The sequence below is a fragment of the Salvelinus alpinus genome, chromosome 30 (assembly GCF_045679555.1).
Source record: "Salvelinus alpinus chromosome 30, SLU_Salpinus.1, whole genome shotgun sequence".
Taxonomy (NCBI): domain Eukaryota; kingdom Metazoa; phylum Chordata; class Actinopteri; order Salmoniformes; family Salmonidae; genus Salvelinus; species Salvelinus alpinus.
In genome coordinates, this window is record NC_092115.1 from 31,575,756 (window position 1) to 31,602,774 (window position 27,019).

At 41.2% G+C, this 27,019-nt stretch overlaps 2 protein-coding genes across 2 annotated transcripts; both read left to right on the plus strand.

The window, feature by feature from the left end:
* The first annotated feature begins 14,052 nt into the window (after positions 1-14,052).
* LOC139560057 (forkhead box protein Q1-like) lies at positions 14,053-16,648 on the plus strand. The gene has a single exon (XM_071376549.1). The coding sequence runs from the start codon at positions 14,262-14,264 to the stop codon at positions 15,081-15,083; it is 822 nt and encodes a 273-aa protein (XP_071232650.1). The 5' UTR covers positions 14,053-14,261; the 3' UTR covers positions 15,084-16,648.
* A 4,156-nt stretch (positions 16,649-20,804) lies between these two features.
* LOC139560100 (forkhead box protein F2-like) lies at positions 20,805-24,231 on the plus strand. Its single transcript, XM_071376606.1, has 2 exons — positions 20,805-22,197; positions 23,470-24,231. The coding sequence occupies exons 1-2, from the start codon at positions 21,222-21,224 to the stop codon at positions 23,643-23,645; spliced, it is 1,152 nt and encodes a 383-aa protein (XP_071232707.1). The 5' UTR covers positions 20,805-21,221; the 3' UTR covers positions 23,646-24,231.
* Positions 24,232-27,019: the final 2,788 nt, after the last annotated feature.

The following is a 27,019-nucleotide window of genomic DNA, read 5'->3' on the forward strand; positions in this document are numbered from 1 at the left end:
GCCCATTTAAAGCTCATGTTTTATTTGACCATATCCCATATCAGGGCCTGTTTATTCTCAACAAACACATATCTCCATCACTGTATTGTATTAACACTCAAATACATTTCAACCATTTGAATAGTCCAAAACATTTCCTGTATGTTTGTTTGAAGAGCAATCACCATGTCTCAAAGTTTGAAAGCAATGCACCTGTCTGACTGTGACAACCACACTATCTGTAAACATGATAAAACAATTTGTAAAATGGCCACCCTTATGCTAGTTTCAATCAAACAATACTTTACTCATTCTTTCATTCCCATTGCACTGGTTGGCACATAGGTCAAATGGTACTACAACTGATCAAGAAAATTCAGGGGTTGATCATATTGACAGAACAAATTACAACACAACTCTGCCTTTGAAGGATCATGTTAAGAGAAATCATTCGTTCACCGACCATAAATCTTGTCCTCTATACTTTCATCCCCTCCTAATTTATGTGTAAAACCTTCAATCTGCTGAGAGTGCAGTTGTTTATGTTTGGGCCTGCCGGTTGGGCACTCCAATCCATACCCCAAATGACTAAGGCCCACTTTGTCTTTGGAAACAAACACAAAGACAGAGGGAAGGAATTAGAGGGAAAATATCTGTGACTACTCCTCTTTATAGGATTTACTGCTGAACCCAGTCAGAGTAGAGTTCTGCTGTAAACCAAACTAGGTTGTTTATTTGACTGTGGTATTGAATGGTGAGGGGTTTTAGTTGGGTACTGTATGGGGAACGGATACAGGTATTTAATCATGTCTTAACACAGAGTTTTCTGTTACAGAATTCAAACCTCCTGACCCAGATACATAAAAATAAAAAAAATAAAAACTTTTTACCTGAACATACTGTACGATGATGAAACAACTTGCAGCTAGCTATATGGCTAATCATAATACTGACATTATTCAACAGCGTGATGAATGTTGGAGTGTCTGGCTGAACTGCACATAAAGTACTGTACATGAACGTGACGTGAACCAGTGTGCGTGTGTGTATGCGTGTGTGTGTGTGTTTATACCTGACCGTGGTCATTAACTGGAGGTGTCTTATCTGATCTAGGGCCTGTGGCAAGGCTCCTGAATGTAATCTAACGTCCTCATAAATCTCACAGCACTGATCTTGACGCAGGTGAGAGTGAGAAGGAGATTTCTTTGATCTTAGGCCACCACATAGAAAACATCAAATGTTCTTTCTCAAGTTCTTTGGGAGTTCAACAACACCATTGGCACTCACGCAGAAAACTCAGTCCCCGGAGGGTTAACGGGGTTAATGTTTGTGCAACTGGAGGATTGTCTAAGATGGCCACCGCCACAACACATCAGTTGCTCGTCTACCATTGGTTTGTTTGTTCGTTGGTAGTCGGTCGGTAGCCATTCCTCGTTGTCTGTGGCACCCAGCCCGTGGTCCGTTCCAATGCAGTCGACAGGGGGGGGGGAACAGCAGTTCGACATGCTCGTCCTCCTCCAGCTGCAGCTCCCGAGTGAACTGCGAGCTCCATTTTAAGGAGCTAAGGAGTTAGTCAATGAGGCCCAGGTGTGGCAGATCTGGGCCAATTCGCATCGCCAAGGAAATCATCCAAGGGGGAGGAGTCTACCATCGATCAATTAGAAAACACGAGGGAGCAACACAGAAAACCATAATCATATGAAATTAGAATAAGGAACACCAATATACTGTATATATAATAATGGTCACTGCTTTGAGAAAAATACAAAGGAGGGCAACGTGTAACATTTACCCTGGGTTGTCCCATCCACCTGAAATGCTACAGGTCATTCTACAAACCCCAAACCAGTCTGTTTAGGGTGCTGGGATCCTGCCGACTATGCCCAGTGTCAAAAACTGGTTTCTTTAATCCCAGGCCAGCACACAGACAAGGTTATACAGGTTTGAAAATGTTCCTTATCTCATGTTCTTGTGTAGTACAAGTTCAACAACACCATTCACACACACACACACACACACACACACACACACACACACACGGTTCTGGAGATAATGTCTGTGCTGCTGGAGAATTGTTAGTCTGTAGTCATTTGGCAGTCATTCCTCATCGTCCATTGTCCTCAATCGTCTGTGGCACCCAGCCCATGATCCGGTCCAATTTAGTCAACAGAGGGGGGGACAGGAAAACATGAGCAAAGAGCCATTCTGAACAGAAGTATTCAACCAAACTCACACATAAATGGTCCCCCTCTGGTTGCAAGGTAAGTGGCAGAGCGGTGTGACATGGTCCTGTTGATGGTATCGTCGGTAGTGGCAACAGCAGTTCAACATGGTCTTCCACCTCCAGCAGAGTAAACATGGAGATCTGTGAAACTTACTCCTCAGCCTGAAGTGTCCCGCTGGCTAGGTTTTGAGATGGCGCAATCGACTAAGAGACTTGAGGGAGGACGGTCACGTGTGCTTTCAAGGCAGAGGTCCGAGTATGGGCTGAATCGGGGGGGAAGTGGTACTCGCTGAGCAAGCAGCGTGCCAACCTTTACACAAGCTCCATTTTAAGGAGTTCAGGTAGCTCGTTGGTCAATTACGCCCAGGTGTGGCAGACCTGCAACACAAGGAGGGAGAAAAATAGCAAACCTTAATAATGCAAAATTACAAAAAGGCACAACAAATATATATAATAAAGGTCACGGCAAACTCAAAATAATGAAATACACACAAAAAGTCCTGGTCTCCAATTTGGAGAAAATATTAAGGAGAGCAACATGTGACAATAGCAGGTAGAAGAAGCACTGGTTAATCACAGGTTTATTTAATAAATCAAAGAGTCAGACACCATGTGACTGGGGAGAGTGAACGGGGACCACCATGACAAATTGTTGATGATCTCCTTTTGTTGTCAGCTTAAACTACAATTCAATCCCACACACCCATACAGAGGCTAACAATTTCATGAACATGGCTATATTCATATTGACAACTAGGCTACCATACCAAGTCATCCTGGTTTTCTATAGTGGCACTGTTCTACTCTATTCCATCACTGTGACTTTCACCTGCACTCTGACGTAGGTCCCAATGTGATATCTCTCTGTGATACCCATCTGCCATGCTCTCTCCCTCTCTCCAGTCCCACCTGCTGCAGCATGTCAGCCAAGCTATTATTAAGAGGATCAAGACATACAGTGCCTTCAGAAATTATTAATGCCCCTTGACTTATTCCACATGTTGTTGCTGCAGCCTGAATTGAAAATGTATTAATTGCATTTTTTTCTAATTCTAATTTATTGAAAATGAAATACAGAAATATCTCATTTCCATAAGCATACACACCCCTGAGTCAATACTTTGTAGAAGCACCTTTGGCCGTGATTACAGCTGTGAGTCTTTCTGGGTAAGTCTCTAAGAGCTTTCCACACATGGATTGTGCAACATTTGCCCGTTATTCTTCACAAACGTCTTCTAGCTCTGTCAAATTGGTTGTTGATCATTGCTAGACAACCATTTTGAGGTCGTCATAGATTTACTAAACGAAAATATAAAAGCAACGTGTAAAGTGTTGGTCCCATGTTTCATGAGCTGAAACAAAAGATCCCAGAAATGTTCAATACACACAAGAAGCTTATTTCTCTTTATATATGGTAGTATGTGCCAGGCACACCAGCCACTATAATGTGCAGTTTTGTCACACAACACAATGCCACAAATGTCTCAAGTTTTGAAGGAGCGTGCAATTGGCAGGCTGACTGCAGGAATGTGCATCAGATCTGTTACCAGAAAACTGAATGTGAATTTCTCTACCATAAGCCACCTCCAACCGGCCTAACAACCGCAATCCACGTGTAACCATGTCAGCCCAGGACCTCCACATCCGGTTTCTTCACCTGCTCTGAGACCAGCAACTTCACACAGCCATTGAAGAGGAGAAGGACAACATTCCACAGGCCACAATCAACAGCCTGATCAACTCTATGTGAAGGAGTGTGTCACGCTACGTGAGGCAAATGGTGGTCACACCAGATACTAAATAGTTTTCTGATTCACGCCCTTACCTTTTTTTAAGGTATCTATGACCAACAGTTGCATATCTGTATTCCCAGTCATATGAAATCCATAGATTAGGGCTTAATTAATTATTTTAATTAACTGATTTCCTTATATGAATTGTAACTCAGTAAAATCTTTGAAATTGTTGCATGTTGCGTTTATATTTTTGTTCAGTAGATTTAAGTCAAAACTGTAACTCTGCCGCTCAGGAACATTTACTGTCTTCTTGGTAAGCAACTCCAGTGTAGATTTGGCCTTGTCTTTTAGGTATTGTAATGCTGAAATGTGAATTCATCTCTCAGGGTCACGGATCCCTCTGGAACTTTCATCACGCACACCTGTCCCCTATTCCCACTGATTAGTACTTATATAAGTGTGCATTTTGGTTTCCCTTGTTTGTCGATTATTGTTCCAATGTCCGTTGGTATGTGTGAGTACCTGTGCTGGGTGTTTTGGCTTTCATGCCATTGTGGAATGTGCAGATGATTACGGGTCTCCTCCCGTGTGTTAATCATCGTGCGCGTGTGTTATTTATTCAAGGTACTCCTCACTCTTTTGTTTGGGTTTCAACCCTGTGTTTTTGTTACGTGTTTGTTTGGTCTTTGTCCCCGTGCCTTTACATGGCACGCCGTAATTTGGGCTTAATAAAAAACCCTACTACGCATTCCTGTGCCTGTCTCCCGAATCATTATTTACCAACATGACAGAATAATCAACCATTAAGGGAGACAGTGGGAATGGCCCGTCCGACGACGCTGCGACTGGTCCGTCCGGCACCGCCGCATCTTCAGCAGCTGCAACTGGCCTGTCCGACGTTGCCACACGGGTCCGTCCGACGACGCAACTTCAGCAGCCACAATTGGCCTGTCCGACGCCGTCACAATCGGTCTGTCCGACGCCACTGCTACTGGTCCGTCCGAGGACGACGCAACTTCGGCAGCTGCATCGGATCCTGATCGACCCGCACTGCGTTCCTGTGATAGTCCTGCTGCTGGTGTGTTTTGGCTTTCGTGCCATTGTGAATTGTGCAGATGATTACGGGTTTTGTCCCGTGTGTTAATCATTGTGCGGGTGTGTATTTATTCGAGGTACTGCTTACTCTTTTGTTTGGGTTTCAACCCTGTGTTTTGTGTACGTGTTTGTTTGGTCTTCATCCCCGTGCCCTTACACGGCACGCCGTAATTTGGGCCGTAATAAAAATAAATATTACGCATTCCTGCGCCTGTCTCCCGAATCATTGTTACCAACGTGACACTCAGTGTCTGGTGGAAAGCAGACTGAACCGGGTTTTCCTCTAAGATTTTGCCTGTGCTTAGCTCCATTCTGTTTGTTTTTTATCCTGATAAACTCCCCAGTCCTTAAAGATTACAAGCATACCCATAACATGATGCAGCCACCACTATGCTTGAAAATATGGAGAGTGGCACTCAGTAAAATGTTGCTTTGGATGTGCCCCAAACATAACACTTTGTATTCAGGACCAAAAGTGAATTGCTTTGCTACACTGTTTGCATTATTACTTTAGTGTCTTGTTGCAAACATGATGCATGTTTTGGAATATTTTTATTCTGTACAGGCTTCCTTCTTTTCACTCTGTCAATTAGGTTAGTATTGTGGAGTAACTACAATGTTATTGATGCATCCTCAGTTTTCTCGTATCACAGCCATTACACTTTTGTAACTGTTTGAAAGTCACCATTTGCCTCATGGTGAAATCCCTGCGTGGTTTCCTTCATCTCCGGCAATTGAGTTAGGAAGGACGCCTGTATCTTTATGTAACGTGTGCGCTGGGATTCGGGAAGCAAGTTCAGGGAGTGAATAATTTAATAAATAAATGAAACATAATACGAAACACGAACAATGCACAGACAGGAAACTGAAACAGAAACACTTGGGGAAGGAACCAAAGGGAGTGACATATATATATATATATAGGGAAGGTAATCAGGGAGGTGATGGAGTCCAGGTGAGTCTGATGACCTGCTGGTGCACGTAACGATGGTGACAGGTGTGCGCCATAACAAGCAGCCTGGTGACCTAGAGGCCAGAGAGGGAATATACGTGACACTTTGTAGTGACTGGGTGTATTGATACACAATCCAATGTGTAATTAATAATTTCACCATGCTCAAAGGGATATTCAATATCTGCTTTTTTATTTTTACCCATCTACCAATAGGTGCCTCTCTTTGCGAGGTATTGGAAAACCTCCCTGGTCTTTGTGGTTGAATCTGTGTTTAAAATGCACTGCTCGACTGAGAGACCTTACAGATAATTATATGTGTGTGGTACAGAGATGAGGTAGTCGTTCAAAAATCATGTTAAACACTATTATTGCACACAGAGTGAGTCCATGCAACTTATTATGTGACTTGTTAAGCACATTTTTGCTCCTGAACTTATTTAGGGTTGCCATAACAAAGGGGTTGAATACTTATTGACTTTCAGCTTTTCATTTTTTATTACATTTGTAAACATTTCTAAAAACACAATTCCACTCTGACATTATGGGGCATTGTGTGTAGACCAGTGACACAACTTCTTAATTTAATCAATTTTAAATTCAGGCTGTATGTTACACAACAAAATTTAGAAAAGGTCAAGGGGAGTGTGAAAACACACATAAACACACACTAACACAAGCCATTACATGTGAGGAGGAGAAATAATACATAACACCTGTGCCTTACTCATTGTGTGGTTGGATTACAGAAACCTATAGTCAACACAGCCTCTCTAAAAACAGTGACTTCACCCAGAATTGGGTGTCACAGACAGCACAAACAGATTATCACACTCAATCTGCTCTGAAAACACACGGACAAAGACTATGACACACACACACGTTGACATTTGTAGTGCTTTTTCTGTAAACAAAGGGTGGAGGGCCTCGTGTCTGAAAGAAAACATTCGGGCATGTGTTGGTCCTTGTGAAGTCAACAAGAAATGGGAGAATTGTATTAATTTGCAAAACTCTGCATTCAAATTTGTCTTACTTAAATGCACTGTTGTCTTTGTGTCTACTTTAACCTCTTGACGCTAGGGGTCAGATTATTATAATATTTTTTTAAATAACGTTCCCAAGGTAAACGGACTATTTCTCAGGTCCAGATTAGGATAGAAAACACTCCAAAGTTTCCGACACTGTCAAAATATTGTCTGTGAGTATAACAAAACTGATTCTGCAGGCGAAAACCTGAGAAAATCTAACACGGAAGTTATTTTTATTTTTTTTATCTGTGTTTCCTGGCCCGCCTTTCTTCCATTTAAAGGGGTATCAACCAGATTCATTTTCCAATGGCTTCGTCAGGCTGTGACCAGGCTTTAGACATAGTTTCAGGCTTTTATTTTGAAAATGAGCGAGATTTTTCAAAAGTAGTCAGGTGTCCTCTGAATAGTTCCTGCGCGCGAGTGGGGTAGCTCTCCATTTTCTTTTTCTAGGTTACGGTCTGGTTGAAATATTATCGATTATGTTTGTTAAAAACAACCTGAGGATTGATTATAAAAAACATTTGACATGTTTCTACGACCATTACGGATACATTTTGGAATTTTCGTCAAACGGAACGAGGCTTTGGTTTTCTGAACACAACGCCCAACCCAAATTGAGTTTTTTTGTTATAAAAGTAATATTTATCGAACAAAAATAACATTTGTTGTGTAACTGGGAGTCTCGTGAGTGCAAACATCCGAAGATTATCAAAGGTAAGCGATTAATTTTATTGCTTTTCTGACTTTTGTGACCAAGCTAACCAAGCTAATATAAGGCCAACTGTTCTAGCATTGATTGATACACTCACAAAAGCTTAGATTGCTTTCGTTGCAAAGCATATTTTCAAAATCTGACACGATAGGTGGATTAACAACAAGCTAAGCTGTGTGTTGGTATATTTCACTTGTGATTGCATGATTCTAAATATTTTTTGTAATATTTTTTGAATCTGATACGTGTGGGAATTTTCTTCTGCCTTTCAGCACCGGAACGAGGCTGTAGTTTTCTGAACATAACACGCAACCCAAATGGCGTTTTTTTGTTATAAAAGTAATATTTATCGAACAAAAATAACATTTATTGTGCAACTGGGAGTCTCGTGAGTGCAAACATCCGAAGATTATCAAAGGTAAGCGATTCATTTTACTGCTTTTCTGACTTTCGTGACCATGCTAATTTGGGGCTAGCTGTTCTAGCATTGATTGATACACTCACAAAAGCTTGGATTTCTTTCTCTGTAAAGCATATTTTCAAAATCTGACACGATAGGTGGATTAACAACAAGCTAAGCTGTGTTTTGGTAAATTTCACTTGTGATTGCATGATTATAAATATTTTTTGTAATATTTTGCGCCCTGCAATTCAGCGGTTGTTTAGGAAAATGATCCCGTAAAAGGGATCCGTAGCGCAGAGAAGTTAAGAGATGGTAGCCAACCAATAAAACTATTGGCACAGGAGGTGTCTGGTGTACTCTTGTTATAGCGTGCCAACGATACAGGGCGCAACAAAGGGCGACCAATAAGTTATCCAGTTTAGTATGACTGCCACTTGACTCCGGCAGCGGCCCATGACGTGTGGTACGGGGGAGGAGAATATTTTATACATCTGGAGTAAACATATCAGGGATTTTGAGCTGGGGTGTGATGGTGCTAAAGGTGAATCAAAGCATTGGCATTAGCCATAGGGGGAAATCACATCATAAGTCAAGTTATCTCTGCTCTGCTAAAGCATGCCCTCAGTCTGCGATGTCCCTGTGGTAGAGGTTGGAGAAGGTTGATAGGACATTGAGAGGTGATCAACTGCTATGCCCTTTGATATGCCATTGCATATCTCCAACCTCAAACCAACAACACTTTCTTTCTTGAAGCATTGCCAATAGAATTCAGCATCCTCAAGACATCCATGACAGTTCAGCTACATTCAGTAATTACAGTAACATTCACTGCCACTGTAATAGCGTGCATTACAGAGACGTCTAGGGTGTACAGTATAAGGTGGCTGGCTATTGTTCAGTACTTTATTTGAAGGGGGAGATCAAGCTGATCCTAACTGGTATAGGCCTATTTCTATTTTTCCCTGTTTATCAAAAGTGTTGGAAAACTTGTCAATAATCAACTGACTGGCTTTCTTGATGCCTATAGTATTCTCTCTGGTATGCAATCTGGTTCCCACTCAGGTTATGGATGTGTCACTGAAACCTTAAAGGTCCTCAATGATGTCACCATTGCCCTTGATTCTAAGCAATGTTGTGCTGCTATTTTTATTGACTTGGCCAAAGCTTTTGATACGGTAGACCATTCCATTCTTGTGGGCCGGCTAAGGAGTATTGGTGTCTCTGAGGGGTCTTTGGCCTGGTTTGCTAACTACCTCTCTCAAAGAGTGCAGTGTATAAAGTCAAAAAATCTGCTGTCTCAGCCACTGCCTGTCGCCAAGGGAGTACCCCAAGGCTCGATCCAAGGCCCCATGCTCTTCTCAATTTACATCAACAGCATAGCTCAAGCAGTAGGAACCTCTCTCATCCATTTATATGCAGAGGATACAGTCTTATACTCAGCTGGCCCCTCCCTGTATTTTGTGTTAAATGCTCTACAACAAAGCTTTCTTAGTGTCCAACAAGCTTTCTCTACCCTTAACCTTGTTCTGAACACCTACAAAACAAAGGTCATGTGGTTTGGTAAGAAGAATGCCCCTCTCCCCACAGGTTTGATTACTACCTCTGAGGGTTTAGAGCTTGAGGTAGTCACCTCATACGAGTACTTGTGAGTATGGCTAGACGGTACACTGTCCTTCTCTCAGCACATATCAAAGCTGCAGGCTAAAGTTAAATCTAGACTTGGTTTCCTCTATTGTAATCGCTCCTCTTTCACCCCAGCTGCCAAACTAACCCTGATTCAGATGACCATCCTACCCATGCTAGATTACAGAGACATCATTTATAGATCGGTAGGTAAGGGTGCTCTCGAGCGGCTATATGTTCTTTACCATTCGGATTTACAACCAATGCTACTTATAAGACACATCAGATTTGCCACCAATGCTCCTTATAGGACACATCACTGCACTCTATACTCCTCTGTAAACTGGTCATCTTTGTATACCTGTCGCAAGACCCACTGGTTGATGCTTATTTATAAAACCCTCTTAGGCCTCACTCCCCCCTATCTGAGATATCTACTGCAGCCCTCATCCTCCACATACAACACCCGTTCTGCCAGTCATATTCTGTTAAAGGTCTCCAAAGCACACACATCTCTGGGTCGCTCCTCTTTTCAGGTCGCTGCAGCTAGCGACTGGAATGAGCTGCAATAAACACTCAAACTGGACAGTTTTATCTCAATCTCTTCATTCAAAGACTCAATCATGGACACTCTTACTGACAGTTGTGGCTGCTTCGCGTGATGTATTGTTGTCTCTACCTTCTTGCCTTTGAGCTGTTGTCTGTGCCCAATAATGTGTGTACAATGTTTTGTGCTGCTACCATGTTGTGTTGCTATCATGCTGTGTTGTCATGTGTTGCTGCCTTGCTATGTTGTCTTAGGTCTCTCTTTGTGTTGTTTTGTGTTGTCTCTCTTGTCCTGATGTGTGGTTTGTCCTATATTCATATTTTATTTTATTTAAATAAACAATACAACATCTCCATGATGTGAGTCAGTTTTACATCCAGTGTTTTGCTAACCTTTTGGCGGTCATCCCCTGGATTAAGTGGCCTAACCAAACCCAAAAACAACACCAGAGACAGAGAGACAAATGCTTTGTCACGGTGACAAAACCAACAGCGTGATCGTCCTTCTCTTTTGCTAAACTGTGCATGATCCTGAGATTAATGCTTACCCAGTGAGCATTGGGCTTGCCTAGCTCCCCCTTTGCATAACTTCCAGAAACCTGTTCTGTCATGGCTTCTAGCCAGACACTCTATTTTCATAGTTGTAGTGTCATCTTGGTATTAAATCTGCATAACTTCCCTGTTTCTTAAAGTCATCAGAACCCTCAAGGCTATTTATTTAAAGATTCATTAATTAATAGAAATTAGTGATTAATCAAAACAGCCTGCCATTCAGTCCCTCAGCAACAAGGGTGAACAGGAATACACAGGTAAATAGTCTAGCTTAGGGATGGTAATTAACGGCCCTTTTGACGGCCCTCGGATATTTCATAATTTTTTGTTTAGGAACTCAGTCTGGGTCTCAACTTGCTCTTGCGAGTTAGAGTAGTAAAATACACAAGTTGCAATTTAGAAATGTGGTTATGCATCAGCAGTTTTTCCTCATTGATTTTGTTAGTCAGTCTTTACTCAGATGTCATATTGAAAACTGCAAACATTTCTCTCCACCCTATGGTGGCAAAATGTGCTGAATTGTAGGAAATTGGCTGTAAAACAGATCATTTTCCTCTCCACCCCATGGCAAAATGAAGGGGGTATGGATGTGGGTACGCAGACCCGCAAGCAACTGCTGCTCCTCATGATGAGTTCAGACTTTTTTGTGGCCCCCACACAGATCAAAGTTGCCCATCCCTGGTCTAGCTGATGCTGTTTGGGCAAGAAAAACTCAACAACACAACAACATTGGTCTTCTATGGGGGTGCTCAAGTTGGTATGGACATGCTTTCAGCTGCACCAAAACAAAGTGCATTAATGTGCGATCATGAGAACACTTGAAAGTGTCCCTTTGCACTATGAGACTATTTGTTTTTACTTTTTCTTTGTCACCCTGACATCCACTAGTGTGAATGTTCTTCTTCAAGACATAACAACTGAACAATACTCACCACTAAGAATTCACAATTAGTCACCCCCTGACCATAATACCTGCCTTGTGATTTCTTCTCTACACTAACCATAGTATGGAAATCTCACACACCCGCATAGGAAAACGGAATGTTCACTATTCATAATGGCATTCCTTATCAGGGGAGCCTTTCACAGTAACATACTGCTGACTTTACAGACATTTCCTTGACTATAGTGTTTTTCTGAGATGTTGCCATGGTTGACACCTGAGATAGCGTTCATGTGTTTGATGGAATGCTGTTATCATTCACAGACGTATAGAGAATGCAAAGAGTAAAGAAACTGTGGGAAAATTATAATAATATTTAATTTGTAGAGCGCATTTCTCACACTCAATGTACATAATGCAAAATATAGACTTTTGGCAAATTAAGCAATCAAACATTTAGTTGTGTTTTAAATTAGGAAATTGAGGCATCTTCCTTGACATGTACAGGTAGAGTGTTCCAGAGCTAAGGGGCCATATGTGAGAAGGCCATGTCACCCATGCTGTGCAAGGTTGTGACTGGTATGACCAGACTGTTTGAGTCTGATGATTGTAAGGAGCGTGATTTGGTGCTATAACAGCCTCCACTCTTCTGGGAAGGATTTCCACTAGATGTGGGAACATTGCAGCAGGGACTTCCATTCAGCTACAAGAACATTAGTGAGGTCGGGCACTGATGTTAGACGACTAGGCCTGGCTCGCAGTCATTGTTCCAATTCATCCCAAAAGTGTTCGATGGGGTTGAGGTCAGGGCTCTGTGCAGGCCAGTCAAGTTCTTCCACAACAATGTCAACAAACCATTTCTGTATGGACCTCACTTTGTGCACGGGGGCATTGTCATGTTGAAACAGGAAAGGGCCTTCCCCAAACTGTTGCCACAACGTTGGAAGCATAGAATCATCTCGAATGTCATTGTATGCTGTAGCATGAAGATTTCCCCTCACTGGAACTAAGGGGCCTAGCCCGAACCATGAAAAACATTCCCAGACCATTATTCCTCCTCCACCAAACTTTACAGTTGGCACTATGCGTTTGGGCAGGTAGTGTTCTCCTGGAGTCCGCTTAACACTGATTCATCCATCGGACTGCATGATGGTGAAGCGTGATTCAGCTATCCAGAGAATGCGTTTCCACTGCTCCTGAGTCCAATGGCGGCAAGCTTTACACCACTCCAGCCGGCGCTTGGCATTGCGCATGGTGATCTTAGGCTTGTGTGTGGCTGCTCGGCCATGGAAATCCATTTCATGAAGCTCCCGACGAACAGTTATTGTGCTGACATTGCTTCCAGAGGCAGTTTGGAACTCGGTAGGGAGTGTTGCAACCGAGGACAGATGATTTTTACGCACCACACGCGTCTGCACTCGGCGGTCCCGTTCGGTGAGCTTGTGTGGCCTACCACTTTGCGGCTGAGTCGTTGTTGCTCCTAGACATTTCCACTTCACAATAACAGCACTTACAGTTGACCGGGGCTGCTCTAGCAGGGCAGAATTTTTACGAACTGACTTGTTGGAAAGGTGGCATCCTATGACAGTGCCACGTTGAAAGTCACTGAGCTCTTTAGTACGGGCCATTCTACTGCCAATCTTCGTCTATGGAGATTGCATGGCCGTGTGCTCGATGTTATACAACGGTTGAGGTGTGGCTGAAATAGCGGAATCCTCTAATTTGAAGGGATTTCCAGATACTTTTGGCTATGTAGGGTAATACATTCACTGCATAGCATCTTTATAAAAAAAGATATAATTTTTATCAGTGGTGGCTGCTTGTATCAAATTCATATAATAGGGTATTATTCCAGGTATCTGCAGACATATGATGGCCAAACTGAAACATTTGAAGAATTCATATGCTATTAAAAGATAATAAGTCAGGTATAACTCTCCATAAGAATTGCATCATGCGAGACAGAACAGATGGAAATGAAACGCACGCCACCTGTTGTCTCAGGTGAAGTACTCCAGCGGTGTCTACCTCCACAGCGAGATCGAGTTACACAGGTAAGAAATATAGCCTATTCCTACTTGTCTTGTTATACTGAAAAAGGGAGGGTGAAAGGGCTACTCAACGCAATTCCATTGTCAAACAAGTATTGAAATAAAAATAGATAATGACTGTTATGATTTATGATGTGTCATAAACACTGAGAGTGCATGATATTCAGTTGTTCCAAAATATCCATGTAATTATCAAGCCCCGCCTCGTTGGGTTGGTCCTGAGGTGAGCCTGTTGCTATAAACAGCCCACCAGACAGACAGAAGGTGAGACGAGCTCTAGTGCTGCCAAAGGTATAAACTTCATCGGGTACTTATAGGATATTTTGACTGAAAGCGTTCTGCGCTTTGACACCTTTACAAACAAGACGAGACTTCCTCTGAGGCCTGAGCTCTTCTGGCGACGTGCCTGTTTTTACTTGGGCATCGGATAAACTTTGGATAGAAACTCGCAGTAAAGCAGAAATTATAACAGACAACATGAAACTTGAAGTATTCTGTGGAAACCACCACTATGAGGTGAAATCTGTGGAGCTGTGCGGCGATGCTAAGAACAGCGTCCGCTCGCCTGTCTCTGGTGAGGAGGAGTTGGGTTCGGATGGGGACTGTCTAGCGCACAGCCCGCCACCTGTCACACTGGGTGCAGATGGCAAGGGCAAACCGTACACGCGGAGACCAAAACCTCCATACTCTTACATCGCACTGATTGCCATGGCTATCCGTGACTCAACGTCGGGGCGTCTGACTCTGGCGGAGATCAATGACTATCTGATGACAAAGTTTCCCTTTTTCCGGGGCAGTTACACCGGTTGGAGGAATTCCGTGCGCCACAACTTGTCACTGAACGACTGTTTTCTGAAGGTCCTCCGGGACACGTCCAGACCATGGGGAAAGGACAACTACTGGATGCTGAATCCTCAAAGCGAGTACACCTTCGCTGACGGAGTGTTCCGACGCAGGAGAAAACGAATCAACAAAAAGACAGGCAAAGAGCAAGACGTGTCTGACCATCGTCCAGACGAGGACACGCAACTCACCACAACACCCGCACCACCAGCCAGCAGTGCCAAGTTCTCCAGTTCCTTCGCTATAGACAGTATCCTCAGCAAACCGTTCAAGAGACAGGAGTGGGCTGAGAATTCTCCCACCGTTGGTGCGTTACCGTGGCCCGGTTACACTCAGATGATGCCCCACATTGTGAGAGGACCATCAGTCGCCTTACCGCATCCCGCCCATTCGATGTTTCATATTGACTCATACGCTGCGCATATCCTGGGGGCATATGGTGGTGGATTGTACTGAGATGGATCATCGAAAATATAGTTTCGCAGCTCTGAAATTGACATAAAAGGGCTCATACATTTACCAGATAATCCCAGCAGTTGCAGCGCTGGCTACTCCAGGATCTGACGTTTACCACCGATTCAAAACAGACAGTCTTCTTTCGAAATGGACCCGAGTGGCAAATAGAATAAAAACACTGGGTTGGCATTAGGTGTACTTTGACAGTAATTATGTTTGAACTAAATGCATTTTATTTCATTGCCTTATATTTGGAAAAGGTCATAGAGAATAGTATGTGTTATATCTGGACATGTTTGTATGGATCGACGCACCCTGTGGGGAGGAGTAGGCTTTATTTCGTTGCTTTGATGTTCTATGGTAATTTCCCTTTAAAACAATAGCATTTTTTTTGCTATACTGTGTACATACAGTTCATGATGTATAGATTATAGGCTATTTATGTTGTTGGTTTGTTTAAAATATTGTTACTGAATTGTCGAATCACTTGATCACTTCAAATCATGCTGTTTAGGGTAACTTGGGGCTAAACGCCCCCTCCTGTAATTCTCACAGAAACCACTTCATGTCAATCATTTTTTAACACTTTCCCTGGATGCCAGTAGTCTTGCTCAACTAAAAATGTCACGTCTCATCTCAACTTTTTAAGTCACTCCAACAAAATTATTTTTGTTGGAGTGACTCCAGTGGGGCAAAATGCCCTCAGGATAATTCAATGCAAATCAGTGGTATCTATATTAGAACTTTCCAAATCATATCCACATCCTCCAGAAGTAACTTTATTGAGAGTTAGGAAGTACATTCAAACCGCATCATAGTGAGGACATTAATAGTAAGTGAGAAGTGCAGTTAAATTGTTTTTCTAAATTCAATGTATTTAATTAAAATAAGATACCTAAACTTTAGCTTTTAAGAGTCAATTACAAAAAAATCTCAAATTAAACGTATATAATGGGTTTTAACACACTAATCTTCAGGGTGCATTTTGCTGGGAAAGTGAGTTCAAAATGCCCACTCTATGGCGTTTTAATTAATTCTGCCCACTTATTTCCCTTCAAAATGTGTTTGCCTAAGGATAGCCAATATGCACATATCTAAATATTACCAAAACATTGCTTTTTTTCTGTCAGAACATAGACATTTCCCTTAATGGGGCGTTTCCCCCTAAGTTACTTAAGCAATTAGGCCCAAGGGGGTGTGGTATATGGCCAATATACCACGGTTAAGGGCTGTTCTAAAACACGACGCAATGCGGAGTGCCTGGCCATAGGCCTTAGCCGTGGTATATTGGCCAAATACCACAAACCCCCGAGGTGCCTTATTGCTATTATAAACTTGTAACCAATGTGATTAGATCAATAAAAAAAATATTTTGTTATACCCATGATTTACGGTTTGATATACAATGGCTATGAGCCAATCATCATTCAGGGCTCTAACCACCCAGTTTATAATCTACAATATTACATTTTGCATTTTGTGATCATGTCGAGCAGCTTGTATACGTTTTTTAATTTTGTTTAAACACAATACATATTTTGAATAAAGAGTAACTTTTACATTGACATTGTGATGTGTTTTTATGTTGATATATTTTGTTGCATTGAATTCATAGCGCATGGAATAGATTGTGAACAACCAAGATATCTGCGCTACAAGTTGTTTTCAAGACAAACGTCAAAATGCCAATCTATCATCACAAACACTGACAGGTGTATGGTGTCGGCCTGCAGGTGCCTGATCCCTCATCACATTCCCCAATGTCTACCCGCCATTTGTAGCCTACTACTTATGCTACTGAATTAAAAATGGCCTTATCAACTTGGTGTAATATCAAACTCATTCAAAACGTATATGCCTATCATTGTGAGCTCTCAAACAGTGGATGTCCTGTATGAAGCACATTGATAATGTTGTAAATATCCTTAATATTCAATTTATAGTTTAGGCTAGTATCGTCTCGCCTAGACTATATATGTATTGAATAGTCTAACCAAAACCAAAGAGGAAGAGAAAGGAAGTAAGGGAGGAAGAGGCCAGAGAATGGAAATAAAGAAAGACAGAAGGATGAAAGGTAAGAAGGGACTGAGGTGACGAATAAGGTTGCGAAAAGGGAATGGGCCTAACACTAAATATAATCCAATAACATTAGTTTTACGCATTCAAATGTTTCACATACCTAATTCTAGATTTAAGATAACATTGTTACCTAAAGGTCCCTTAGTAGCATACTCTCTGCAACTCTACAAATAGGCTATCACAGTAGGCCAATTCATATTTAGGCCTACTACTGCGTTACAATAATTGTTAATAACGATTGTTATTGACAAAATAGCTTGGAATAATAATAATACAGCCATAATGTTGTTAAAGAAATGATGTGTGTCATTATTAGTGTGGCACATATCTAATTATAAATTGGTCCCTGTATTGGGGCAGAAATACGGCATTTATTTTTCTGTGTCTGAGAAGCTCCCTGTGAGCGGAAACAGACATTCAGTATTTATATTTTCTGTCTGGAGCTACAAATAACCGTCGCCTCAAGTCGAGACACATAAGCAGGGGAGAGATAATCGCAAAATAGCCTATCCAAGTGGATTTCAGTCCACATTTAAAAGCTGAAAAACAACTATTTTCGATTTTACCAAGACGGTATGACAGGATTCTGTGTGCAATATGTTCAAAGCCTTCTAAGTATTCTTCTGTGGCTGAGAAAATAAAAGTCATTTAAACCAGCTGTGCGTCCTGAACGCAGCGGGTTTATTAGTTTTTATGTTGCCGGAAATTATGAGGAGATTATGTTCTTTACCTTTGATTTTATAAGGGGAAATGATTTTATCTCGACATACTTGTTTGGTTAATAGTTTGAGCTTGTCGTTTAATTGTTGCATTAAAGTCGTTGGGTTAAAATACTATACTGTTATTACACATTTAACGGGTAACGTAAAATTCGTAAAACCACGTCTGTAAATATTTTCATATTTCGTCATTAAATCTTTGACTTTATTGTTTTTGTAATTTTACCTGTATTGCCTTATAGCAAGTAATAAATGAAATGCAGTTGGGTGAAAATGTTCAGTTCAACTCAAAATCTATATATTTGTCTTCTATACATGTCTCAGTTTTCCTCGATGATTTGTATATAGTTTACCTCCTGAACTGATTTATATTGAAATTAAACTTATCGTGATCAAGAATTGGGAGAGGCTACACATGCAACCAGCTTTCGTTTGACCTTCTTTTGTTTTGCCAAACATGTTCTCCTTACAAGCATTATGCATGCTTACGCACTGCACAATGTTCCCTAGCACATGGGCACCATAGGCATGCATGGTTTCTTCTTCGACAATAACAACAGAATAACATCAGAATCATCATTATAAGCTACTATAAAAATTATCAATTGGACCTATTTTTCTAAGACCTCATTTGGATCTGTGTAGTTAATTCATCTCTCGAGGGATATGATCCAACGTTCGAGGCGGTAAACTGACACTCGCGCGCCGTGTGTGGTATGCTGGAAGCGCCTGATGGAAAAATCATGTTTCCACTCATGTCAAAGTACTATCCTGAACAGCCCCGAACAAATGAACACGACAACTGTGGACTGTTATTTCTCCATGACCTCTGCTAGACAAAGCGACAAGCTCTAAGAAGCTCTGACTGTGCAGCATAATACTGTGATCTGTAGTTCTCTGCTCTCCATTACTTTTTTCCATCCTCAAGTACATCATAGGCTTTATACATAATAGGCTGTATATATGAATATATACAATACCAGTCAAAAGTTTGAACACACCTACTCATTCAAGGGTTTTTTGTTATTTGTGAACATATCAAAACTATGTAATAAGATATGGAATCATGTAGTAACCAAAAAAGTGTTAGATTCTTCAAAGTAGCCACCCTTTGCATTGATGACAGCTTTTCACACTCTTGGCATTCTCTTAACCAGCTTCACATGGAATGCTTTTCCAACAATCTTAAAGAAGTTCCCACATATGCTGAGCACTTCTTGGCTGCTTTTCTTTCACTCTGCAGTCCAACTTATCTCAAACCATCTTAATTGGGTTCAGGTCGGGTGATTGTGGAGATGCAGCACTCCATCACTCTCCTTCTTGGTCAAATAGCCCTTACACAGCCTGGAGGTGTGTTGGATCATTGTCTGGGTAAAAAACAAATGACAGTCCCACTAAGCGCAAACCAGATGGGATGGCGTATCACTGCAGAATGCTGTGGTAGCCATGCTGGTTAAGTGTGCCTTGAATTCTAAATTCATCACTGACAGAGGCACCTGCAAAGCACCCCCACACCATCACACCTCTCAAATTTGACGGTAGGAACCACATATGCGGAGATCATCCATTCACCTACTCTGCGTCTCACAAAGACATTGCGGTTGGAACCAAACATCTTAAATTTGGACTCATCAGACCAAAGGACAAATTTCCACTGGTCTAATGTCCATTGCTCATGTTTCTTGGCCCAAGCAAGTCTCTTCTTCTTATTGGTGTCCTTTAGTGGTTTCTTTGCAGCAATTTGACCATGAAGGCCTGATTCACGCAGTCTCCTTTGAACAGTTGATGTTGTGATGTGTCTGTTACTTGAACTCTGTAAAGCACCCCCACACCATCACACCTCTCAAATGTGTCAAAGGTCCATGAAGGCCTGATTCACGCAGTCTCCTCTGAACAGTTCATGTTGAGATGTGTGAGGTGCATTCTGAGGTGCAGTTAATTGTCGATTTCTGAGGCTGGTAACTCTAATGAACTTATCCTCTGCAGCAGAGGTAAGTCTGGGTCTTCCTTTCCTGTGGCGGTCCTCATGAGAGCCAGTTTCATCATAGCGCTTGATGGTTTTTGCGACTGCACTTGAAGAAACTTAAAGTTTTTGATATTTTCCTGATGGACTGAACTTCATGTTTTAAATTAATGATGAACTGTCTTTGCTCTTTGCTTATTTGAGCTGTTCTTGCCATCTTATGGACTTGGTCTTTTACCAAATAGGGCTATCTTCTGTATACCAGCCCTACCTTGTCACAACACAACTGATTGGCTCAAACGCATTAAGAAGGAAAGATATTCTACAAATGAACTTTTAAGAAGGCACCTGTTAATTGAAATGCATTCCAGGTGACTACCTCATGAAGCTGGTTGAGAGAATGCCAAGAGTGTGCAAAGCTGTCATTAAGGCAAAGGGTGGCTGCTTTGAAGAATCTAAAATCTAAAATATATTTTGATTTGTTTAACACTTTTTTGGTTACTACATGATTCTATATGTGTTATTTCATAGTTTTTATGTCTTCACTATTATTCTACAATGTAGAAAATAGTAAAAATAAAGAAAAACCTTTGAATGAGTAGGTGTGTCCAAACTTTTGACTGGTACTGTATATACCTAAAACTAGAATTCTAGTAAATAGGATAGGCCTACATTATGTTTATGTCTCATTCATGGTTAACTTGGAACCATTGCCTTCATCGTCTGGCGTGTTGCACTGTTGACTGGAATGTCTAAATGAGTTTGATAAATGGTTTAATTGCGTGTATGAGAGTTGTGAGGAGTGGATGGGAAGAGGTCTCTGTTAGTCTTCTGAGCTTGTGCTGTGATGTGTGTGGCTCTTGCTAGAATTATGTCTGGACCGCTGGACCGGGGCCAGATCTGGGAGAGGGTGGGTCTCGAGTTCCTGGCGATTTCTTGGAGGGATTTAGCCGGGATCTAGGGGGCAGAGAGAGATTTAAGAATTGATAGGTGGTCGAGTTTTGTTTGGCCGAGTGGATATGCGCAAGAAAGTCGAGGAGCTTTATGTTTCCCCTCTTAAAGGATTATTGCCAGCGATGGCCACAGTGAGACGGAGGAGGAGCAGCCGCCACACCGATACTCAGCTGGTGTTCCTGATTAGAACTGCAATAAACGCGCAGTGAATCGCCACTGGACACTAACCTCTCAAATTATCACATTTGGAAACATATTTTTTTAGAACGTCTGAAGGAGGTATGCTGAGTAATTGACTGAAGTATTGGGTGTAGGATACTGCTCTCATTAGATTTTTCAGGCCAGTGCAAAAAAAAAGAGCATTGGTCATACTCTTGGTTATAGGCTACTCATACTCCTCTGTGTCCCAATTTGGGCGCAAACATGACGACTGAGAGCTCACAGCAACATCTGGACTCGTCTCATTCTCTGAGATCCAGCCCAGCAGCCGGAGTGATGCACGCCACTCAGATGAGCGCACAGCCAGTGGCGGAGAGCTCACCAAATGCGTCAAACAAAAGGAAAAAGGGCAACTCTGGCTTGAGGCGTCCTGAGAAGCCGCCCTATTCATACATCGCCCTTATTGTGATGGCTATCCAAAGCTCCTCGACAAAGAGGCTTACTCTGGCTGAAATCTATCAGTTTCTTCAGGCCCGTTTCCCGTTCTTTAGGGGGTCTTACCAGGGATGGAAAAACTCTGTGAGGCACAACCTGTCTCTAAACGAGTGCTTCATAAAACTGCCCAAGGGCCTCGGCAGACCAGGCAAGGGACACTACTGGACCATAGACCCGGGCAGCGAGTTTATGTTCGAAGAGGGGTCCTTCCGTCGCAGACCTCGCGGATTCCGTAGGAAATGCCAAGCTCTGAAACCCATGTATCGAATGATGAATGGCATGGGTTTTGGCGCGTCGATACTGCCCCAAAACTTCGATTTCCAGAACCCCTCTGCGTCCTTGGCATGTCATAATGGTTACAACTTGGACGTGATGGGGAACACGGTGCCAGGGAGCTACGACGGGCTGGGTGGAGGGCTTCATGTTCCTCACATGTCGCCAAGCCCCGGGTCCACCTACATGGCTGCCTGTCAGGTGTCGTCTAATGGAGAATACTGCCCAGACAACAGTAGTAGCCCTCTGCACTCATCGCCGGCGGCGATGGCAGCAGGCACCTTGGACTGTCACTCTCCCTATACCAGTGCCTCCTCACACTGGACATCACCAGGTGTGTCTCCATACATCAAGCAGCAATCCCTGGCCTCAAACAGTCCCACATCCTCTGCCTTGCACTCGAGTATATCCCCTTACTCTCTGGAGCAAAGCTATCGCCATCACAACGGAAGAGACTCATCTGATATTTCAAGTAAGCCTGTTTACTTTACTAATAGGCAAACACAATACTTAATTGCATGGGCACACTATATGACCAATTATAACATATGCAACCCAGTAATAAATATTATACTCTTATGTACAGTTTGCATTAAATCGTGCGTATTTATATCTACTGTTTTATTTGGAAGTAGACCTAGTCGAGATGGGCAGTTGCTGATTGCGAATCATAGGGAAGGGGACATTGGGCCTAGTTAGGCAACACTTGCATTGTTCTGCTTGTCCATTTAGGAATAAAAGACAATTGTAGAACTATGATAATATAACTAAAAACATAAATAAATAAGTAATATTAATATTAATGCAAATTCTACTGCCAAGATTAACATAATCACTCTCAAGGAAGTTTTAAAAAACTGTAGCCTATATTTTATTTTCAAGGCTATTGGCCAGCTCAGCCACAGACCGACTTACAAACACCAATATATGACATGACAATAATATGTCGACACCTAATTATGTGTATAATAATACACAAAAATGTACAAGCTTATATATGTTGTTCCATGTAGTGAAGCTGTTATTCAATGCGTTTATAGTAGTAAGGCCAAAAACTGTAGCCTAGATTTCATTTTCAAGGCTATAGGCTTAAATGAAAATGCGCCAAACACCAATATGTGTCATGACAATAATATGTCAACATCTAATTATGTGTATAATAATACACAAAAATACATCAGTAATGTCAACAACCAAGTATGTTTTCCCTATCCGTACATATGGTTGATTCTGGGCATTGTAGATAGAACTGCCTGTGACCTTTGTGCGCAATGGTCTCCATAAGAAACAACACATAAATATGAACAATAATATCACTGAATTAAATAGTTTCATTACAAATACAAATGATGTTTGTCAAATAATTCAACACTAAATAGAAAGCAAAGTATTCATGGCAAATATCAAGGACACTTTTCCAGGAAAATATTCAAAACCTTATGTTTACAAATGATCTATTATTTTCACATTGTAAAAGTGATGTAGCCTATATATAAATAAATATGTGTGTGTTTCATGAAATCGTTTGTATTTTGCATGTATGCTCTAAATGATCTGCATGCAGTTGTTTTAGGAAAAATGTAGCCTACCATTTAAGAAAAATAATTGGAGTACATGCCATTGGCATAAATACAACGTCCAAATATTGGCGCCATGTTCTTTCATTTTTTGCATTAGAACAAGTTGGTTGTGTATTTTAAAAAGTTTTGTGTTTGACTGTCACGTCTCTTCCATCTGTTTGCAGTGGGATTATCTCGATACTCAAGCCATTCATCGCCAGTATGTGACAGGAAAGATTTAGTTCTGAACTTTAACGGAATCTCTTCATTTCACCCGCCAACTGCCAATGGATCGTACTACCACCAGCTACATCACCATCACCAGAATGTCTATCAGGACGTCAAGCCATGCGTCTTGTGAAATCAACGCGTTGAGACCACTGCCATCTTGGATGAGGATCACAACAACTACACAGCTACTATATACAAGCCATACGCTTCCTTGTCATTTGTCCCAGATGTCAAGACCTGTAAAAATGGGGGTGGGGGGGTTAGGCTATATACAAAATGTCAGTCACTCTGTCTGTGAGAACATCCATGCCATAACACCTTTCCGGAGAAATGAAACACTTTAGGACTGAGTGCATGGAGTAAAATTGAAAAATAAAATACATACATGTAGCCTATTGCCATTGTCAAGCACGGCTCAGACAGCTATTGGATATAGTTGATCAATGACATCTTAAGTCAGCCTACCTTCAAACTCTGTCACCATGCCATGATGCATTCAGGAGTGAACTAATTGTGTCGTTTCATTCATATTGTAGGCTAGTGTTTGAGTATAAGTTATCAACACGGATAAAATGCAATACTACGTTAAATATGTTTAATAAAAAATACATGCACATTCACTCCGATTTATCTTTACCTATTTGCACTTAAACCTAAACCCTTGAGTTTTCGAAAGATTTCGCTGCAGCAAGTCAATAAAGAGATCTATTTTAAAACTGTTTGGGGTCATTCTTATTCAAGGGTAGGCTACATGTTTATGCTATGCAGCATATCGCAAATCCTATAGGGATTGTATACAGCGTGGGAGATCTTTTGGGACTACAATTGCCCAAAATTGTCTTTGAGTTCTTTATGACAAATTAGGTGTTTTATTACATAGTTTTTTTGTTATTGTAACCTTAATATAACTGTTGTTAATACACAGATTGATTGTTATTGTTATAGCCTACTATTTGAATTCAACGAATTCACGGTTGACAAATAAATGACAAACACATGCATACATCTAATGTATTATATTCAGCATTTACAAATGCAATCATTATCAATTTTGGGTCAGAAATAACCCCCGTTGGAGCGTTTTAAGATACAAATATGTTGGTGCTTTTAGGATTCATTTCCATTGGGATCGAATATATAACATGATCATACTAATATCAACATATTGGTACATATTTGTTACAGAATACATTTGACAAATAATCATAACGGCATTACATTTGAGATAACCCATTGGTTAAAACTTTGAAATGTGGACTTTCAAAATGCTATCTACCATCCACTACAACCTTTTGAACAAAAGTAGGCCTACTATTCAACCAAGACTGTTTCTTCTCTAAATCCTGATTTTTACAAATCTGATTCTGAGGAATGACTCGTGTGTGGACATGTATGTTCAGTATAATTATTTGTGAGATATCACTTGGCTTGACCTGGTTATACAATAATAAACGTGTACACATTTGGATGGAATTGAGCGTTGACATGAGGTGAGGTCAGTGGCTGGCTAGGAACTGCCTGTCTAAAAAAAACAGATTTACTCACAAATAAACTTTGATGAAGCAAAAATTCATCATACAACAGATAACTCCAACAATCAGGGTGACATAAGCTATTAACCGAAATTGACAACGTCAAGAAAAATCCTCAAATGTAAATACCAATGTAGCCATGATACACAAGCGATAGCCTCAGATGGTGGCATATTTCATATCATACTACAAAATGACACACTGATCAACATAGCTCAGCCATAGACCGAGTTACAACTGATAGCTGGCACTAAAATACCAACATATGGACACATTTCATCCAAATAATTCGCAACACAAACTCCATAGCCTGTCACAATGGATTTACAATACTTCCAATGCACAGCATGCTGCGTGTGCAAACACACACACATACAGTGCTGTATATAATACATATGGTTCTAACAAAATCTTCATATCAACACTCGAATTGAATGAAAATGCAGTTTAAAATGTAAAAAAAGTGTCTCAAAATGAAATTCTACCTTAATAAATAAAATGCATCAAAGTGATGTTGTCTATTCTCATATTCATTCAACAGTAGTCTAACCCGTAAAATGCAAAGGAAATTGCATTTAGAAAATGCATCGTTGTAGGGCCATAAATGACAAAATGATCAAACCTGGCTTTCATTTGAACACTGATATTGTCAAAAAATGTTGTAAAACATTCCTCTTGTCTCATCTGTAATCGTCTTGTCTGCTTCGGGTTTCTGTGTCTGTCAGGCTGAGTGTGGTTCATTTGATCGGATGATCTTCTGTCTCTTTCTCTGATGAAGGTCAGGAAACTTCGGGGTTGGTATCCCTCTCTGAATTATACCAAGTTTTCCTTCAAAATACAACTTGGAAAATTGTTTTAGGTGCAGTATAGTATCAATTGGTCAGGTTGCTTTTGCTTGCCAGATAAATTATGTAGACACGCCCACATGTGCAGAGTTTACCTACACAACATGATGAGGTAATACTCATGCGCAAAATAGGAAATTGGCTCAATGCACAAATTAAACTATAGGCAAAGCAGCGAGGCCTATGCTGACCCTATCCAGACAGTGACTGTATGGGAACGGCCTTGCACGTTTTGATGCCATTTTAGGCAATTTTGAAATGTTGAGTATAAAAACCACCAGAATCAGCTTTTTTATTAGACTATCCCAGGGTAAGCACTGACTGCACTGCCTACCCTGACTGCACTGCCTACCCTGACTGCATGTCACTGGAATTGATGCATAGATGACTAGAGAGGAGAAAGACAGACAAATAGATACAAGGTGGAGAAACATACATGATTTGCCATTGTGAAATGAATAGTAGCTAAAAGGCATACATTGTGTAGCCTGAAATCTGAATACCCGAAAACAATAGTGAAATAGAACTATACTCAAGTTTGGGTTTCAGGTGATTAGTTATGCATACCAGTTGCTCACAAATCCATCTAAAGCAATGATGTAACAAGGCCACCACCTAGTGGTACTGCCTTACCTGTACACCTACCATGGGAAGAGAAATGTGAAATGTGAAATTCACAAAGATGGAAAACAACTACTGTACATTATTGAGACGATACAATCATAAAGTCAATATTGGCATTTAACTACCCAAAATAGTAGTTGAGGTAACCTGCAGCTTTACCACATTAACGGGGGCTCTCGGATGTCTGGAATGGGAAATGGTTCAAGTTTAATATATCCTCTACACTGGTGACGCTAGTGATCCTTTCCTGTTTCATGGACATGATGCATACCAGACCATATAGACAAGACTCTGGAGCCTTCCCTCTGCCTCACACATTACCAGGCTTACAGCTTTTCTATATGACTGGGAACAACTGACTTCCAAGCTTCGATTGGACAGGCCGATATTCAATTCATTCCAAGTCAATCTGACCCTTCTATAAGGTCTATCACAAACTTTTCATAAATTGGACATGTGGTTCCTGGGTTCAATATTGATTTGAATGTACATTGACCTATCAT